The 20,161-nt window shown below is 36.8% G+C and overlaps 2 protein-coding genes across 3 annotated transcripts in view; both read right to left on the reverse strand.

Moving 5' to 3' along the window:
- The window catches only part of LOC116306686 (serine/threonine-protein kinase 36), a 39,293-nt gene extending 26,320 nt beyond the window's left edge, over window positions 1-12,973 (reverse strand). Inside the window, exons 1-20 of the mRNA XM_089026856.1 lie at window positions 12,647-12,973; window positions 12,247-12,387; window positions 11,849-11,926; window positions 11,276-11,406; window positions 11,138-11,186; window positions 10,776-10,843; window positions 9,938-10,028; window positions 9,619-9,660; window positions 8,846-8,939; window positions 7,877-7,980; window positions 6,990-7,308; window positions 6,726-6,913; window positions 6,073-6,323; window positions 5,467-5,566; window positions 5,281-5,372; window positions 4,392-4,503; window positions 2,700-2,850; window positions 1,541-1,970; window positions 845-1,028; window positions 331-411 (exon numbers count right to left, since the gene is read on the reverse strand). Of these exons, the coding sequence (XP_088882982.1) occupies window positions 331-411; window positions 845-1,028; window positions 1,541-1,970; window positions 2,700-2,850; window positions 4,392-4,503; window positions 5,281-5,372; window positions 5,467-5,566; window positions 6,073-6,323; window positions 6,726-6,913; window positions 6,990-7,308; window positions 7,877-7,980; window positions 8,846-8,939; window positions 9,619-9,660; window positions 9,938-10,028; window positions 10,776-10,843; window positions 11,138-11,186; window positions 11,276-11,406; window positions 11,849-11,926; window positions 12,247-12,387; window positions 12,647-12,730 (2,790 nt within the window). The 5' untranslated portion in view covers window positions 12,731-12,973. The remainder of the gene's footprint in view (window positions 1-330; window positions 412-844; window positions 1,029-1,540; window positions 1,971-2,699; window positions 2,851-4,391; window positions 4,504-5,280; window positions 5,373-5,466; window positions 5,567-6,072; window positions 6,324-6,725; window positions 6,914-6,989; window positions 7,309-7,876; window positions 7,981-8,845; window positions 8,940-9,618; window positions 9,661-9,937; window positions 10,029-10,775; window positions 10,844-11,137; window positions 11,187-11,275; window positions 11,407-11,848; window positions 11,927-12,246; window positions 12,388-12,646) is intronic.
- A 485-nt stretch (window positions 12,974-13,458) lies between these two features.
- Window positions 13,459-19,563, reverse strand: LOC116306684 (serine/arginine-rich splicing factor 3). 2 transcript variants are annotated; one of them, XR_016119201.1, is made up of 6 exons: window positions 19,470-19,563; window positions 17,853-18,213; window positions 16,335-17,084; window positions 15,573-15,617; window positions 14,958-15,019; window positions 13,459-14,395 (listed from the first exon to the last, which is right to left on the reverse strand). XR_016119201.1 is itself a non-coding variant. In XM_031716771.2 (5 exons), exons 2-4 carry the CDS (start codon window positions 18,206-18,208, stop codon window positions 14,965-14,967), a joined length of 456 nt encoding a protein of 151 aa, XP_031572631.1. In that variant the 5' UTR covers window positions 18,209-18,213; window positions 19,470-19,563; the 3' UTR covers window positions 13,459-14,395; window positions 14,958-14,964. The 2 variants fall into 2 exon arrangements, 1 of the variants encoding a protein (XP_031572631.1); XM_031716771.2 differs by lacking the exon at window positions 16,335-17,084.
- Between the last annotated feature and the right edge of the window lie 598 nt (window positions 19,564-20,161).

The following is a 20,161-nucleotide window of genomic DNA, read 5'->3' on the forward strand; positions in this document are numbered from 1 at the left end:
AATTGCTGAGTAATTGGTATTAAGTGAGAGAGCAGCCATTTCATTAACAACTCTTCACATTCCTCTTCTTGGCTTCAATATCCTTACCATCCTGAAAACGGGTCACTTATCTTCACAGCCCCTCTACTTGGCTTCAATATCTTTAACCATCCTGAAAACGGGTCACTTATCTAGAATTTTAAGTATGGGGGGTTCCTTCAGAAATGGAAAATTAACATTCTCACAATTTTCACGCGGTTTTGAGGAAATCAAGGTACAGGAAGAGGCTTCGTGCCCACACCCCATGAACCCTTCCAGGTTCACTAGACAATATGGACACTTATACTGTACCTCTCTTAGTAGTAAGGTAAGAACAGACATGACCCCGTCCAGGATGCCTGATGGACCATCGAATAAGGTACAGGGAGAAATCTGATGGTAAAAAAACAGTAGATAAAAGAATGAACAAATACTGGATGATAAGAAGGATCGAATAAAATAGAAATAGAAAAGTGCATAAAATTCGTTGTAAATACATTTAAATATAAAGTGTCTTTTGCATAGCATCTAATGCCTTGTTAATCATGTATCATGTATGGATATCACAATACCTGCTTGTCTTGTATATAAAGTGTACTTCGTATAGCATCCAACGCCTTGTTAATCATGCCTGTATCATGTATGCATATCACAATACCTGCTTTTCTTGTATATAAAGTGTTCTTCGTATTGCATCTAATGCCTTGTTAATCATGTCTGTATCATGTATGGATATCACAATACCTGCTTGTCTTGTATATAAAGTGTCCTTCGTATAGCATCTAATGCCTTGTTAATCATGTATCATGTATGGATATCACAATACCTGCTTGTCTTGTATATAAAGTGTCCTTCGTATAGCATCTAATGCCTTGTTAATCGTCTCTGCCTTGTTACTAAAGCAGTTAGAATCCCACAGTTGTGCAAGAAGCATGGCTGATGAAATCTGTATTAAAAACTCCTCTGCATTGATAAACAGTGAAGCCAAGTGCTGGGATACATCTGATAACCTTCAAACAAAAACTTATATTAATATATTAACCTATATTAATCTTTTTCAGGGGTCTAGTATGACATGAATACAATAACCTTTCAAATCAAAGGTGGCCAGGCTTTCATCGAATTTCGTTCAGTTATTTAATCATTCATTTGTTAGTTCGTTTTTTCATTCATTCATTTAATAAACTAACTTCACTGAAATGACTTCCTTCACTATATATTACAATTTTTCATTCATTCATTCGTTCATTCATTCATACATTCATTCGTTCATTTATTCATTCATTCATCCATTCATTCATCCATCCATCCATCCATTCATTCATTCATCCATCCATTCATCCATTCATTCATACATACAGACATTCATTCATTATCTATTTATTAAATCGCTTAGTCATTCCCACCTATTCGTTCGTTCATTCATTCATTCATTCAGCCAATGACTTTACTCTGCTGACATGCTATAGTTGTTTATTTTCTAATATACAAACGTTTACTCAATCCTACACAATCTACTTACTCTGCTGATACATCCTCTTGTGCATTTATCATACAATATACCAGTTTCATCACTGCATACAATGTTTCTCCACCTTTAGACTCCATCACCCTTTCACCATCCTTTATATACCCCACCAAAGCTTCCACAACCTTGGCTTGTTTGCTGACATAAATTCCCAGCTCTTTAGAAACTCCACACAATTGACTTAGTGTGCTAATAGCAGAAAGTACTGGGTGCTTGCTGCTTGCATACTGCAGGAGAGTCTCAAGGTGTTTTTCGTGAGATTTTTGGAGGAATTTCTTGGCTATTACAGATGTGAGGTTTGTCTTTGAGTTTGGGATGGGTTTGTGGATTTGTTTTGAGGTCACAAGTGAGGAAAGTGTTGCTCTTGATATATACTGGAGTTGTTTGGCTCTTGCTTTGATGGAATGCACATCACCAGATGAACCTTCGGAGATAAAATGGTAGCACGTATCATATCATACAGACCTCTGTACATGACCACATTCACCTAATAGGCTGTATAGACAAAAAAGTCTGAGTTCAAGTCCTTGTCATATTTATCTAAACTTCTCAAATTGGGGTCTAAGGCATTGTGTAGTGGGTGTCAATATTTAGAAAGCTCTTGTCAACATAAGTCAAGTGAGCTTGGCACACATTGGAGTCTCAAGCATTGTGTCATAGGTGCAAATTAATGTTAGGAAGCCCTTGTCAGCACAAATCAAGAGAGCCTGGCACAAATTGGGGTCTCAAGCATTGTGTCATAGGTGCCAATGTTAGGAAGCCCTTGTCAACACAAATCCAGAGAGCCTGGCACAAATTGGGGTCTCAAGTATTCTGTCATAGGTGCCAATGTTAGGAAGCCCTAGTCGACACAAATCAAGTGAGCCTGGGACACGCCACAATTCTATTTTGTGTAAAAATGTACGATTTTTGTGTTACAGTGAGGACACTCGACTGATTAACAGTTTTTTTCCAGGTTATTATTTCCTGAACTTTCTACTGCTTCAAACCCTCTAAAATAAAGCATTGAGTTCAAATACACCAAGTGATCAAAATAAATGTTATTTCCAATCAATTGATTGGCTCAAGGGATGATCTACAGTATGCATCTAAAAAAGTGACAAAAAACTTCTTTGCTGTTCGAGTGTCCTAACTGTAACACAATCCCTGTTACCTTTAAGTTTCTGTAGTGCAGGCTGATCCAGCACTAGTGTGTTGATTATTGAATCAATGGTCTTGATGTGATTTGTCGTAAGACCATCATAGAACTCATCTACCTTCTCATCAGGTAGCTGATCCACGGCTTGGCACATGTAACTAGTACACTGTAAAAACATTTGGAAGGGGGGGGGGGGGGGGGGGATAAGTTCAGTAGACCTTTTTAGCTTGGGCGTAATGTTTTCCCATTTCACACCATGTGTCATTCACTAGAGATCATTTGTTTGTTTAACAGTTGTGCATGAGAAAACACAATATGGATACAACTCAAATAAAGAATTGCCTTATGCCTGCATTGCCTGAAATGGGAAAACATTACACCCAAGCGGAAAGGGTCTACAGCAGGCATAAAAGCTATTTCAATAGCCCACTTCCAAGATATGCTTCGCTTGTCACACACAAAGGTTTCAGTATGAGGCTATGTGCTAAATGCTCAGTCATTCGTGACAGGCGGTAAGAATAAATTTAATTTAGCATGTAGCCTCATACTGAAACCTTTGTGCGTGACAATCGAAGCATATCTTGGAAGTGGGCTATTGAAATAGCTTCCATGCCTGCTGTGGACTATTGTTTTGTAACTTAATTTTCATGTATTTCCAAACACTACCCCTCAGAGATTCCAGAGGTTTTGGTAGGGTCTGAAGAGGGTATATTCTAGTACTTGCACCATGGAGAACGTCCTTGGTGGAGGGCAGTCTTATATGCATTGAGAGGAATGATGAGCATTCACCTAAACCAAGAGAATATGAACTAAGAGAAGGAATCCTACCTATATAGCCTCGTAACCATCGTGTGCATAGTTTGATGCTATTTTTAGCTTGGAGATATTTTGAGCTAAGAACCTGATTGGTTGATTTCTTGAGGGTAGGCGGCTTCCAGTCTTGCAGTAAAAAAAGCCTGTGTTTTTGTCGTGGACGTAGTGAAATATGGCGCTTTTCGTGTCCTCAAACGAGGCATTAAAGGGAAGCATGATTACCGTGCAGGCATGGTAACGAGTTAAAAATAGCATCAATGATTGTAAAAATAGCATCAATGATTGTAAAAATAGCATCAAAGTGTGCACATGATGGGGCACGGGGATTCCTTCTCTTAGTTCATTTTCTCTTGCCTAAACTTATTCATAAGGAAAATCGTTTTCTGATACTATTGCATCATATACTAGCATTGGACAATTGCATCAAAATAATGAATATGGAACAATTGGAGAGTCAGGCTCTAATTGTAGTTCTTGAGAAGTATTCTTTCAGCAGCATGATAGAGAGAATTGCAAATGCAGCTTAATACTGCTTAAATAATAGGAGCCTGGATTACAAAATCAGGCTAAGAACAGGATTTGAACCCTAAATCTTTAAGATACCGGTGCAGTGCTCTAACCACCTGTGTGAGCTATCTCAGCTATTGGGGTAGACCTGAACTATTTAAACTACAGGGAGAATGGTCTCCATCAATTTACAGCAGTATTAGGCTGCATTTGCACTTTACTAGTTCTCTCTAGTTGTAGTAATTAAGGGTGGAAACTGGAAAGCTTGAAGCACAAGAGAGTGAACAAACAGGCAAATATACCAAACATAAGAGGTTGTGAGGATTGATTCCAAGACAAATTAGTAGCAAATGACAGCTATGCTGATCCTAGTAGGGATAGACTAACCTCTAATGTAACTTCTCTGAGCACCAGCTCCTTATCCTGGCTGTGTTTAAGTAACAAGGGGATGACTGCTGACAGAACCTGGCCACATTCTGATAAACCACTGTAATCAATACTATCATTGAATACGAATGAAAAAATACAATTAACAAGGTAATAAAAGTGAAATGGCATGGTGAGGAAGGGGGTGAGGTGTTTAGAGGTAAGGTGAAATGGCGTGGTGAGGAAGGGGGTGAGGTGATTAGAGGTAAGGTGAAATGGCGTGGTGAGGAAGGGGGTGAGGTGTTTAGAGGTAAGGTGAAATGGCGTGGTGAGGAAGGGGGTGAGGTGTTTAGAGGTAAGGTGAAATGGCGTGGTGAGGAAGGGGGTGAGGTGATTAGAGGTAAAGTGAAATGGGGGTGGTGAGGAAGGGGGTGAGGTGTTTAGAGGTAAGGTGAAATGGCATGGTGAGGAAGGGGGTGAGGTGTTTAGAGGTAAGTTGAAATGGCGTGGTGAGGAAGGGGGTGAGGTGTTTAGAGGTAAGGTGAAATGGCGTGGTGAGGAAGGGGGTGAGGTGTTTAGAGGTAAGGTGAAATGGTGTGGTGGGGAAGGGGGTGAGGTGATTAGAGGTAAGGTGAAATGGTGTGGTGAGGAAGGGGGTGAGGTGATTAGAGGTGAGGTGATTAGAGGTAATGTAAAATGGCATGGTGAGGAAGGGGGTGAGGTGATTAGAGGTGAGGAGGGGAAGGGTGAGGTGGCTAGAGGTGAGGTGAAGTGGGGTGGTGAGGAAGGGGGTGAGGTGAGGAAGAGGGGGGATTGGAGGTGAGGTGGTGTGGGGTGTGGTGATGAAGAAGAGGGTGAGGTGGGGTCACATATCAAAATTAAATATCAAAATACTCTGATTGTAAAATACCTTTCGTCAGTGTTGGTCATCAGCAAACAATGCTTTAGATATACAGAAGTGAAGGAAAGAACATCCACTAGTAATTGTAGACTCCATGTTTGCTAAAGAAAAACAAACACAACAATGATGATTACGATGGATCACTTACTGTAATACACCTTCATACATAAATACAAATATAAAATAGTTTATTACCTGTATCAAATTAGTGCTTTTCACCATCTGACTAACAAGTTCAAGACATTTAAAGGGCATTCCAAGAGAAATACAAAGCCCTGACTTCTCTCTTGTAGAGCTGGAAAAATAAAATACAGTATGAACAAATAATAATATGGCATATGTTGCTTGTGGACCTCCAAAAGTTTACAAACTTTTAAGTTATTTTATCAAGTTTTTGCTGATAATGCAAAGATTGCAGAAACACAGAAACTACATATTATTCAATACATTGAGATCAGAGAGAGTCTGATCTAAGTTAACATTCATAAGGTCATTTGAACACTTTCTGCCATTCTGTTGAATGAACTTAATTCAGGAGATTTTGCTGTACAAGACTTATAGGTTAGATTACATTACAAGATGTGCATGCACTAAGTAAGGATTGATGGACAAGATGTAAGGATTGATGGACAAGATGGAAGGATTGATGGACAAGATGTAAGGGTTGATGGACAAGATGTAAAGGATTTTTATGATGTAGCAAATTTATTGCATGGTCAAATGGAAATACATGTATTATTTGTTGAAATAGCCATTAACCTAAGATATCTGTTCTTAAAATTAACGCTTTAAGTGTCTCACCATTTTGCTAAAACAATGTTTCTCAAGACTCTGAGCACCTGTCTTAGTTTAGATGCACCCTCAAGCACTCCTTCCCTGACCAAACAGCAAGCACTTTCCAATGCTGTGTGAGTGCGGCTGATGAAATCCCTGTCAGTTATGAGATTTTTGACCATAGCATCCTTTTCTTGGACTGCTGTGGCTGACAGTGAATCCTCTTGTGGTTCTGTTATTTCAACAATACAAGCCCATTCTTCATCACTGTCCAGGTCCTACAAATTATCATAAAGAACTGTGAATCAAGAATTAATTCAAATTGCAATCAAAACAAATTTTAACGATTTTTTGCTGCTTAATATTTATGAGCAAAGAAGTAGGAAGCTTTCAACCTAGTAATGGCTGGCTGGTCAACAAATTACCATCCAACTAGTAACTAACAACAACCTACCAGCTGAGCAGTGAACACAGCGTACAAAGCATGAAATCAATGGACAAAATGACCAGCTCCAAGCATTATTTTTTGGAGCTTGAAAAAATGAAGCAAACATGGCAGTAAAGGTAAAATACAGTCATGTAGAGTGGCTGACGAGGTACAAGAGGCAAATCATTATAATGGGCCTCAAAGTTCTGATTGTTTGTTGTTGAAATTTTTCAAGAATTAGATTAAAACTTACATCAATGTCGTTTCCAGTGGTTCCAGATGTTTTCCCCTGTTTTTCTCTTCTCCTAGCTGCCGCAGCCAAAACACAGTTTATGACAGACATTTCCCTCTCATAATCATCACTTATTTCATGTCCTTTCCTAGTAGTTTTAGCCCAAGGGTTTTTGCCTCCTTTTGCTTCATCCTCAACCTCCCAGTCATCTGAAAAATATTTTGGAAATTAATTAAGAATAACTGCATTTGAAATCAAGAAAAACAACAGTGAAAGCATTATTACCATCTTGTTGGGTATCTTTTTGCTGTTCACTGTCTGGTTTAATTTCTGGTTTAATTTCTGGCTTGTTTTCAGTCTTATTTTCTTTGCTGTTTTGTTTCTTTAATACTGTCTTTTCTTCCTTGCTAGTTTTCCTTTTCAAAAGGCCAGTACCAACAGTTGTTTGTTGTTTTTTCTGTGAGTTTTTCCTTGGTTTTTCCTTGTTGTTTTCTGCTGTAGCATTATTCTCTTTCCCCTTGGATGGTTTCTGCTTTGACCCTTCTTGTTGTTGTTGGAGCTTTTTGATCCACGATGGCTTGATTTCTTTGTCATTCTTTTCTTTCTGTATAAACACAAACATTAAAATAATTACATATCATACAGTATCACTGGGGCAGTACATGGAAATCTTGGGGATGAATCGTCCTTGTTTTATGAGAGTAGCACTTAATAGCCAGAGGCTAAAAAACTTCACTTGGGCAAAAATGGGGGCATACAAACCTGGGAGAAAACCTGATGTGAAGTTTCATAAGTATTTCACAATAGTTCTCAGACATATATTCTAGCTGATATTTAAACACAATGGAATGCATGTAAGACCACTTTCTCAAAAAAACAAACACCCTACAATTTTGCTGAAGCCCCCCCCCCTCTCATGCGCTAATAAATAAAAGACCCCTAAGTGCTGGTCATCGGACAAATGTCCAGTACAAATGACCACTTGACTGGTAAATGATTCTCTTGGCTGGACATTTGTCTGGCCACACAGCTTTAGACAGTTCACATATGCATCTAGGGCTTGACAAATGACCTGCTTATCACAAATCATGACATTTGCAGCCTTAGAGATAAAATATGCCTTCAAATGATAACCAAATAACTTGATGGTCTTGACCTCTTTCACGATTTACCTGTTTGTCAGGGGTAGCTACTTTTTTGCTCTCTTGTTTGGAACTATTATACTGTGTTCTTTCAAACTGTGAGGGTGGAATACCATTAACCTCTAGCTCTGCCTCTGAAAATAGAAATCCATTAGTTAAAAAAAACTTAATTCATAATAAATTCTCCATGAAGGTAAAACAAATAGCCAATATTGTGGCTTTGAAATGTTGATGAGAGTGAAATTCCTTTCATTTGTTTTTCAAACTTCAGTTTAAAATGGGCCTTCCTTTTCTGTCAGTTGTGTGACAAATCAGTACAATATTCATTCATCTGATTGCTGGGTATTTAGTAATTAAATAGAGGGTTTCTGTAGGGTGTCAATTCAATCAACTGTATACCAACACCCTAAAACTGACACCATGTCATGGCTGGTGTTGATACAATATAACAGTTGTCAGTATAGTGTTGGCCAACAGTATACCAACACCCTACCAACACTGTGTTGATACAATATAACAGTTGTCAGTATAGTGTTGGCCAACAGTATACCAACACCCTACCAACACTGTGTTGATACAATATAACAGTTGTCAGTATAGTGTTGGCCAACAGTATACCAACACCCTACCAACACTGTGTTGATACAATATAACAGTTGTCAGTATAGTGTTGGCCAACAGTATACCAACACCCTACCAACACTGTGTTGATACAATATAACAGTTGTCAGTATGGCGCTGGCAAACAGTATATTGACACTTTACTGATCCCTTTCGGCTAAGTCTATCAAATATGTATGTATTTATAAAGTTGTTTGTAATTATTATTGTTTAAAGATTTTAATGTACAGTACACCACTTAACCACACTAAATATCTATATAGTTATATTTTTATATGTTTTATCAGATCTTTTTGTAAAGTGACGTTGAACCATGGGGATATTAGCGCTATATAAATCATAATTCATTATTATTATTATTATCATTATTATTATTACCATCTATACTATCAGCTACAAATGGATGCCGCAGCACATATGGCCAGGTCAGTCTCTTTTTGGGATCCTTTGTGAGAAGCCCTTGCAAGAAACTCTGAGGAAAACGAGGAAAAGAATTTTAAACTTGTAAGCTAAATATTTACCAGCATTATAGATCTGTTCTACAAAATAATGTTTTACAAAAAGAAGCAATTAACATTATTTTTAGATTTGTACATCTTATTGGGGAGCATTCATTACAAAAGTAGGGAGAAATGATTTTTTAGCTTTATTCCAAATAAATGCATTTGCTTATTGGCCAACCCTACCTTTGATTGCTCAAAAATATATTATTAATTATAGCAACCATTCATTTTTTATTACCAGTCAGACTTAAAAAATTACTAAGGCCTCAACAATGGACTACTTCAATGATATATAGAGTTTTGTGTGTTTGTCTTTCTTTTATGGGTAAAGGTGATCGGTGTGCCGTCTTAATTCATCTTTCATTGCATTCTCGTTTGGTGAGCTGTTAATATCAATCAATGTCATTATTGTAACAAGACTTTATTTGCCCCCTGCATGCCCCTGCACACAGTGCCATAATGCATTGTAATACAAGATGATAGCAGTATCATCGAAGTAGTCCATTTCATGCCCATTTTCACTAAAATAATAATGCTATAATCATGATGGTCACTAAAATTTAATTCTAACAATAAATTTCAGACGAGTATCTTAATTCCAGAAATGTTAAACCATTATTAATAACATAAACCATAGAATTAACATACCTGAAAGTTTGGACTCATACTTTCTGGCCACTTAACAGTATCCTAAAATCATAATGAATATAAAAAAAAAAAACAAGAAATAAATAAATAAAAATTTAGGCATGCTGAGTTGAAGGCCAGATCCAGATCCAGATCCAGATCCAATATACTCAAGCTTTCCAGGTAATGTCCACCTCCATCCCCCTCCTCCCCCTCCCCCTCCCCCCCCCCCCCCCCCCCCAAATTTTTGTCCTGGAACCATTATTGGACATAAGAACCACATTAAATAGTACCAAGAAAGGAAACCAAGTTACCACCAAGGAAAGGGAAAATAACTTACCCTGCAAATAAGGTTCACAAGCTGAAATATACTGTTGGTATGGAAAGGTGGGGTACCGACACACAGCTCATACAGAATACATCCAAGGGACCTATAATTATATAATACATGACTGTATCATAACTTAATTTTAATATAAGGCAATAAGGTATAGAAAGGCGGGGTTCACAAGACACACTGCTTGTACAGAAAATACATCCAAGGTGAGATGCATTTGTACCGCTTCAAGTACAGAATATACACAAGGGACCAGTGTATAAAATACTTGACTGTGTCACAACTACTTTAATTTGAGATATTAACCCATTTAGGAACTTAGTAAAATACTTAGATATAGCCTCAAGTAGTATAGCCTTTTTTTGAGTCTCTTATAAATAAGATTCCATTGAGAAAATGATGCTTCATATATAATAAATTATAATATGTCAGACACAACCAGTGTCAGTTGACCCAGGGGGGGGGGGGGGGGGGGTACTCCCCTATATTCGCTATACGGGTGCGTGCTACCAAACAGGGTATGGTTTTCAGCGATTCTACTCTGGAACAGGGTATATAAAATCGCGCTTGCTCTGGGACAGGGTATATGAAATCACGCTCTCTCCTCTCTGGAACAGGGTATCTATTTTCACACTACCGGAAAAGGTTATGGTTTTCAGTGATCTTGCTCTGGAACAGGGTATGAATTACTCTGGAACAGGGTCAGGGTTCAGAGGGCTCAGCGGCACATCCCTACCCTAAACGGGCAAGAGTACCCCCCTCCCCCCCCCCCCCCCGGGTTAGTTGACAGTTATACATCCAACACAAGTAGTAAGAACACAGTAAAGTAACAAAGACTCACCAAAGATCAGAATTATAATCATAAGGTCTTTCTTGGACAAGCTCTGGGGACATGTATAGTGGAGTACCCTGTGTGGAGCAAGAGAATAATATTTGTAGACATTACATACATGTGTGTGTTATAGGTATGCCAGCATCATTTCTCAGGTTTAGATGAATGGTTTCATATTATGTAACACCCTAGAGCTACCCTAACAAACCACCCACTTATCTCGTTATTCTCTTCACGCTGGTGGAATGGAATAGAATCATAGAATCTCTCCTCTGCAAAAACATATTTTGCATTCAACCATACACACCATAACATAATTTTGATTGTTTGAGATAATAATAACTTTAGATATTAAGTATATTTTACACTACCTTAATAGAAGTCAACACCAGAGTATTTATACTCATAGCACGAGCAAACCTGCACAAATAAATACATGTCTAAGTCAACAATTTTATTAATAATTTACAACAATATTATTTTATTGTGGTATAAAATAGAAGACCTACCCAAAATCACATAATTTTACAACACCATGTTTTCCAAGTAGAATATTTTGTGGTTTCATGTCTCTATGGAGTATTCTGTGAGAGTGTAGATAATAGAGAGCCTTGACAAGCTGACTAGCAATCTTTTGAACCTAGTAAGATATTACAAAGTAAAAAAAAATCATCATTATCATCATAACCACTATCATCACCAACATCAGGAGCAGCAGCAGCAGCAGCATCATCAATATCATCATCATCATCATATGATTATCATTATCATCATGAATTTCAATGACATCAATAATAATAATTAATAATATCAACAACATCAATATCATCTTCAACATTATTATCAATATCATCATCATCAATATCATCTTCGTTATCATCATCAATATCATCTTCGTTATCATCAATTGATATCATCACATCATCGATTTATCATCACCATCATCATAATGATCATCAATACCACTACCACTATGCAAGAGTAACCTATCCCATTGTCACAATCATCAAAGTTGGGTTGGTGTTTTCATCCACAGGTAGCCCAATCAGGACTCTTGATTGTCCTGCTCTCCAAAAACTAACCTGTTCTTCTGGTAGACATCCATCATCTTCTAAAACTTGAAACAATTCTCCCTCTGCATAATCAGTCACTACACAAACCTACATATACATAAAACACATCATGAAATACATTTACTGTCAAACATGTTCATACCCCCCGCCCCTAACCACCCTGGTTTATGTGCCTAAATCTGCTAATGCTTCTAGGCTATTCATACTATGTATATCAGGGCGTGGGAAAGAGAAGGGTTAGCAAACAATTTGCATCACATACATAAAGGAACTAGAAAGTTTGAACATGTCATATCCCTAACTGGATTCACCCAACCCCCTTCCCCCTCCCTTTTCCTTAAGCTCCCCTCTCCCTCAAAAATACTAAGACCTCATAAATGCAGTTTCATCTCACATATATTCTTTACCTCTTGGGGAGTTTCAAAGGAATCCAACAGCTTAATAATATTAGGATGTTCCAGTGATCTCATGATATCTATTTCTCTTTGCAGACTTTTGAGTTCTTTCTCTGACCTACCGACCTTGGGGATGAACTTCAGGGCTACAATCTAAACAATTTCGGGAAAATAAGCAAAACTACTGACCTGAAACTACTGTCAATCCCGGACAATCATTAACAAAATATAACAATAATGGCAGCGGTCAATATTAAAATGAAAGCGTCCCAACTTAGTAAATGATTGGAAACCCACAAATGCACATGTACAATGACAGCAAATATCAGTTGGGCAGTCAGTGAGCAGTTGATTGGGGTTCCGATTTTTGATTTTACAGTATATAAATAACTTGTACAGTATTATCATTTACCTGCCCTGAGTATTTCCGTCTTCCTTTGTACACTTTTCCAAACGATCCTTCCCCGATAAGATGAAGGACGTGGTAATTTTCCATATTCTTATCTTGTTTATCAACGTTGTTAGCAACGCTTACAGGCAACTGCAGTTTGCATCCATGCAACGACTATTTTTCTGGCGTTTTACGTCCATAAAATAAACAGTACCAAGGTAAAACTCATACGGAATCAAAAATTAAAACATCTAGGGCAGTTTCTTGAATTTAGTAGCAATCCTTTCTAGCGGAAAGTACTCAAAAAACAAAAATATGAGTTATGCTTGAGTTTCCAACTCAATTCTGCCGCCATCTTGGTTTATGTATCACGTGACAGGTTCTAGATTCGACTAGTTCCTAGTCCTTTTCAGGTTACTCGGAAATACTTAGGAACGAGGTAGAGGGGGAATGCCTTATGGTGATAACCAATTAAGCAATAGAAAACAATAGAACTAGAATGATTTAGCACTATTTTGGTTGCAAACTTTTAGTGTTTGTGCTCTTTGCAATGCATCCTGAAGGGTAAATTGGGAACTAAAAATTGCCTTTGTCATTTTGTACTGGCGAGTTGAGTTTGTTTGTTGTGTTGTTCTCTCCCATGCCATGAGGGTTTTCTCCTGGTTCTCCAGTTTCCTCTCTCTCTAAAAATCGTGAGTTGAGTGTTGTATGTCATAAAATATATAATTTTAGTGGTAGTTGAGTGAGTATGGAGCAAACCTCTAGGAAGAGCCCCGTATGGGGAGTGGTGTTTGTAAAATATAAGTTTATATAACAAAAAACATGCTGAAAAATCGATAACAAGTCAAGTTTTAATAATTAATAATTATACAACATAAAGACAACTTTAAATAAGGAATACTTGCATAAAGTTTGACATAGAAAAGAATAATACTTTGTGTCATTTCATAAATAGGTAAACAACACTCCATATACATAAAGCATAAATCACAGTAAGTTCATTATGGACCATTCATAATTTATATTGGTTGGGAAGGGCAGCATTTTTTCAAACAATACTTGAGGGAGCTATAAAATAAGATGGGTCATTGTATTTCTGAGGTTGAAAGCATAAAAGAAATAATAGTTTTGGAAAGAGGGGTTGACAAGAAATGTTTCATTTTATGACTCAGATTCTGCATATAGCTCCCTCAACCTAACTTACTCTGAGACTTACTGGCAAAAAAAAGATGTAATTTTGATTTACAAGTAATGAGAAAAATCATTAGTGCCTTTATTTATACAACCAATACAGATCATACTCTCATTAATTAGGGCTGTTTATAACATGATAAACAAAACCAACCAACTGTAATAAATGTATTGATGGATTGTGCTAGACAAGTTTGACAATGCCAGATTTCATAAGAATGGCATTTATATTGTTTATTAATTATTTGTTTTGCAGCTTTCAGTAGGGCTTTAAAAAATAGTACATTCACAAGTTAACGCACAGATTGTATGACACTTCACTGTCAAGGTTATCCCCAGTGTAATATTTATTTATGCTGCTCTTTTGTCACTATTGTGACTATAGGTTGTGCTATAGATCGTAAAGCTGGTATTGTTTTTTGGTATTGTGGTGTCAGCTGTGCTGCATGAAGTATATTACACTGAAGATGGTTAGCCAGGCTGGAATCTTATTGTAAGTTCTTTTTGTGTAAAAAAAATTAAAAAGATATTTATCTTGAGTATGCAAGGAAGAGAAGAGAGTTTTGGGCTTGTGTCAGACTGAAATTAAAGAATAAATAAAAAGTTATTAGATTATAGATTTTAATTAACAATTATTTGGCGAAGGATAAGGGAATATCAGCTAATGTTTACCGAGAAGTAGTTGAGCTAAGTATTCAACATTTTCACTGAGCTGAAACCATGTGAATGAAACCAAGTATAGGAAGCCCAGAGTCTGACCCTTGCCTGTTCTACAAATTGCTCAAGCTAAACGGAACAAAAATGTCACATGAAGTTATAGTCCAGAACTGGACCCACTTTTCGAAATATTGTGTTCATCCTTTTACCCATGCCATCCTAGTATAGTACAAAATTTCAATGCATCACATTGATTTGGAAACAAAAATAAAAGTGGGTCCAGTTCTGGACTAGAGAAGATATTTAGTACAAATAAAAAAGAAAGTATAGTTTCAATATCAATTATATCAATATTATTGATACTACATGAGTAAGCAGTTTCATTTATTTATTTTATTTTTTCAGAATTATGGAGTACCAGAGTACCACACAATTTTTTTTTAAACGTTAACAGCCTGTAAGCCTAGCAGCATAGTTGATATACCTTTCACTCAATATCTAGATGGGGGACTGCGTGATCTACTTCTTGAATATCGCCTTTGATATCTAGAATAAAATTACACATAAATACATAATTGATTAGCCAATTTTGAATAGATTTTTGTCACAATGTACATTTTTAAGTATGAAGGAAATGTGTGTGGAGACAGAAAACTCTAAAAAACTCAGAAAATTTCTAAATTCCAGATGGGAATTAAACCCACGACCTTCCATATTCTAGTCAAAAGCTGAATAAACTGTCTGTTTTTTAAAACCTCCTTTTTTACAACCGTAGCACTTAAGAGCCATAGGCTAACAAACTTGTGGTCCTCGTTCTGTTATCGAATTGGAATTTAGGAGTAGATTTTTGAGGAGGGAGAAAAACCCTCGAAGCACAGGAGAGAACCAACAAACAACTCTATTCGCATACAACACCAAACCCGGAGGGACTGGAATCCGAAGGGACTGGATCCTGGGTGGCATTGAAGAGAGGTGAGCACTCTCACGGCTACGCCACCTGTGCTTCCCGACAATGAATGTAACTTTTATAAATAAATGAATGTACCTCTTCTTGGATTATAAATTTATGATAATGCTACAAAACTATGCCACTATATACCTGTCCGTCTCAGGAGACCTATCATATCGTCTGCGTGGAGGTGACCTAAAATTTAACAAAATAATGTTCAATAGTCAATACATTTACAGTTTCTACATTAAAACACAAACTTGAAAAATGTTAATATAAGCTAATTGTGATAACATTTTTTACAGTTCATGCTAACAGTAAACTGGCTGAAACATTAAAAATAATGAAAATGACAGCACAGTCTTAATAATAAAAAGTCTTAAACAATTCTATAATGTGAATAACACGGGCCTTTTGTATTTCCGATAGATGATTTCCAAGACGATTTTCATGAGCACTTTCATAAATATCTCAGGTACAGACATAAAAATGAGGCATTTTTGGGCAGTGTCCTTGAGAAATCTTTGGAAACCATAGAGTTACAGTATAGGCAATTTCTAAAACCCTTTAAGAAAAGATTTGCTTGAAGTCCAGCTATATTTTTTTCAAAAAGTTATAATCCTGCTTGTGAACTAAAAGAAACCTTATTATTATTCTTTCATTAACATAATCTTAAAGTTTTGTAATGTGTTTTCCATAGCACATGCTTCATTCTCTAATCTGAGTATGCGATATTTTTGAAAGCGCTCAGACATCTCGGAAAAGATCTACTGATACAGTTACTATGGAAATCTCTTTCACAAATGGCATATGGCAATATGCCTTCCAGCACTGTTTGTGAATTTTCGAACAATAATATATTATAATATAGCATCATCTTAAACATTCTTTATAACAGTCTAAAATAATTACCATCATTGTGATATCATACAAAGACTATAAAAATAGTATATTGTTCACAAGGTCATAAACTGGGTAGAATGAAAACTGTCCCTCATCAGGAGCTTGGTAAAATTGTGAGCAGGGGTCGATGTTTGCAGTTGATCAAAGGTGGCTCGAAGAAACCTTTCTTGTTGGTTAGTCAATCGAAGGGCAAAACTAGGATGATCAGTGTAAGTTAGAAGTAGTTGGGCCAAACTGAAAGGATGAATGATGCTCGTCAATATCTTGGTTGCACAAAGATTGAAACCATTCTTCATGCTTTTGTAGCTAAGACACGCATCTATGATGATGGTGGAGTGGTAACTCAAATGTCTATGCAGTGATGCAGCGGTCGATGATCATGATCATTTTGTAATAACAAGAATGAACATCATTTTAAAAGTATTTTGAACAGTGTTAAAAAGCTCTCATTCTACATCTATTGCCAAATCAGTGAATTCATCTTAAATCTGACAACTTGATTGACAACTTGATTTTCAACTGTTTTTGCTCAAATATATCAAATTATATTCGAAAGCATGGCTCTTTCTCCAAGATGCTTGAAATGATACATTGTATTCCTATAGTTGTTTTGGCCATTTTTACCGCATGCATTTTTCGATGGACAGGTATTGTGTTAGTAGATTGCATCTGCCCAGGATCACAATCAGGAGGTTAACGAAGGGGTGGTGGGTGAGCCCATTAAAAGGGAGTAGTTGGTGACTTTAACCACACCTAGTCCTAAAAATTGTATAATGCTTAATATCAGTCGAATAATTCAAAAATAAAGTTTTCTCATATTTACACATACAATGTGCCTACTCTTCCCTTGGTCAAGATAAAAAAATAAAAGTTTTGGGTAAATTCAAGAATCTTCCACACCAAGTAATTTCCTGCAGTTTTTGATATTCTGGAAACACGGTGGTTGCAGGTTGCACGCTGAAATTTCAAGACTACATAGCCGTTTAAATGTCAGAGTTTGCAGAATATTGAAAAATTGCAGTAATTTTTCCTTCAGTGTTAGTAAATAACTAGAATTCCCTTAAATCATTGAAGAAGACCAAAAAGAAGACAGGCTCTAGGACTACAATTATAAGTTACTTACAAGTAAACGCTTCTAACTGAAAAACAAGCTATTAATTAATAACGAGGTATGTAATAGTAATATATACATAGAAATAATGAGGTATGTAACAGATGTAACAGTAATATATACATAGAAATGGCTATCAAGGTTATTGCAAGCATGAAAGAACACAATAATATAGAGAAATTAGAAATCTAGATAAAAATAATCCTGGCAGTGATGCATTGCCCTTAGGAAAAAGGATTAATTTAGTTCAATGAAATGTTTGTATATAGGAGATAACTGATTAAAGCAAGTATGTTGACGAAATTTCGCAAAAAATAAAAATGTTAAAGGTATTTTTTATTCAATTGATTATTTCAGTATTTCAGTATAAGTCACCTATTAAAAATTTTATATGTATATATCAAGGAAGTACCTACCTTCTTGAGTATCTATCACCATAGTCATCATTATAACTTCTTCCTCCATATCTGTCTGGGCTATATCTGGGTCTTCCACGATACGATGGTGGGGGCATTCGTGAAGAACGACCTTTATGGGTAGATATCTCAACACGTACAGGAACACCACATATGCGTCTGCCGTCCAGTTCTCTCACAGCATCTTCAGCATCACGGTGATCATGAAATTCAACAAATGCAAAACCCGGAGGATTTCGTGCCACCCAGACATCCTTAATGCTGCCAAACTTTGCAAATTCCCTTTCCAGCTCTGACTTGACTCCATTACTTCCAAGATTTCCAATGTAAACCCTTGCTGATTCCTCCCTCGGCATGTCTCCTAGTGTAAAAAGTAATCGTAATCATTATTAAAAGGTAAAATACATTTTATCAATGACTAACATGCTAATTATTTCCAAAAGCCAACTTAGACATTCTGGTTGAGTGATCAAACATAAAACAATCAGAGTCAAGACTCCAGGGAAAGAAAAGTTATAATAATTATCACAAATTACACTTTTTTTCCCTAGAGCCTAAAATTAAAATGTTTCGTGCTTGACTACTCATTGACCAGAATATCAAAAGTTGGCTATTCATCTGTGAGTTACTGTAGTCATTCCCTTTGATGAGCCCAGAGGTTGTTCCTAAGTCCTTCTGCATGTAAGTCAAGCCTATTGCAGTCTTTGTTAGCTTTGTTCTAGTCTAACTTGGGAACTTTTGTTGTTTCTATTAAATTAAACTCATTGGCACTGATGAATTGGAGGGAGGTGCCTGAAAACCGTGTCAGGTCGCACTACTGCTCACAGCAGAGGTAACTATGAAGCCCCTGAAGGCTCCCCTGCAGCAACCAAAGACCACTGGCCAGCGTGCCTTGACTTTAACTTTGCCTAAATTTCCTTTAGCCCCATTTTGACTGTTAATTAACTGTTTCCAGTACCCGAAGAGGGAGCCTTGTTTGCAGTCGACATAAAATTTGAAGGATTTAAAATATAACCCCTCTGCCAATTTTTTGTTTACAAACCGTCATTAAAATTTCTTTTTTGAAATTTCGATAATTCGACCTATCAGCCGGTTATCAGCCTCAATGTGACAAGACAGTACTGTTGTAAAAAAAAGATCAAACCATCAAAATCAGTTTGTTTGCTTTGTGAAGGAACGAAGCGCTGGGAAATCGCGGCAGTTAAATTGTCAACATAATAGACCATGATATTAAACCGTCTCATTAAACTCATTCAGCTTGGGAAGCTTAAGCTTATATCCGATCGATCCGAATTGAAGAAGGCTTTTTAAACTTTATTGAAATAAAGGTAACCTAGCAAGAATTTAAACTAAATATGTTAAAACCTTTTCAACCCGTTTAAAAGAAACCATCAAAGGCCTCGAATCATAACCTGTTAGCATAAACAAGATAAAATATTAAACCTAATTTGTAAGCTTTCGAAAACTTCATGCTGCCATTGTGGTTGATCGATGAGACTCGAGATAACTTGCTTTCCTTCCAAGATTAGGGGGGAAACGTGAAAAGCTTTTGAGTTTAAAAAGTTCATGAAAAAAATTCATTAAAAGATAATGACAATTAAAATGAAGCGAACTTACCTTTGGATTTGTTTAAAAAGTTTGAAAGAACAGTTATAATTCGCTTTGTGTTTGCTGAACGTTAATAATGCATCAAGAACAGCATCAAGCGCGCGAACAGTGTTGTATCATGGGAAGTAAACCACAGCTAGCCCAAACGCCTTTTTTAGTGTGACCTCAATTTCGTTTTCCCATCTGGTGTGGTGCAAGGGAAGGAGGTGGAATCATAACAAAAGTTAAGATAATATAATTTTACAGTAGGTTTGCTAATGACGCAGGTATAGACATGATGACACTACATGTACCGGCTGATAAGATTTCAGTTATCCAATTTATCCAAATACATTTGGACAGAAAATAGTCACCATTCCAACATACTGCAAGGGTTCTATTCCCTGCTAGAAAGAGGGAGAGAAAGAGAAGAGAGACTCTGCTAGCAGGGAAGGGTTCTATTACTAATACCCTAAAACAAACTCTGAAATAATCAAACTCAAGGCCCAGGCTCAAGGCACAGCTAACTCACCCAGATAAAACATTGTAATTAAGCATGTTAGGTGTTGCAATGGAGGAAAACTAGAGTAAAACTCAATCAAGGGAGACCTAGCAAACCCTACTCATGCGATAGCAATTCCAGGGATAAACCTCCTCGGCTTGGGCATGTTTTTCCATTTCAGATCATGTGTCATTACTTTGATACTAAGAATCTTAGTTTG

This window comes from Actinia tenebrosa, unplaced genomic scaffold (genome assembly GCF_029948245.1).
Source record: "Actinia tenebrosa isolate PJP-AT-01 unplaced genomic scaffold, QUT_ActTen_1.0 PGA_scaffold10__47_contigs__length_13832649, whole genome shotgun sequence".
NCBI classification, from domain to species: Eukaryota; Metazoa; Cnidaria; class Anthozoa; order Actiniaria; family Actiniidae; genus Actinia; species Actinia tenebrosa.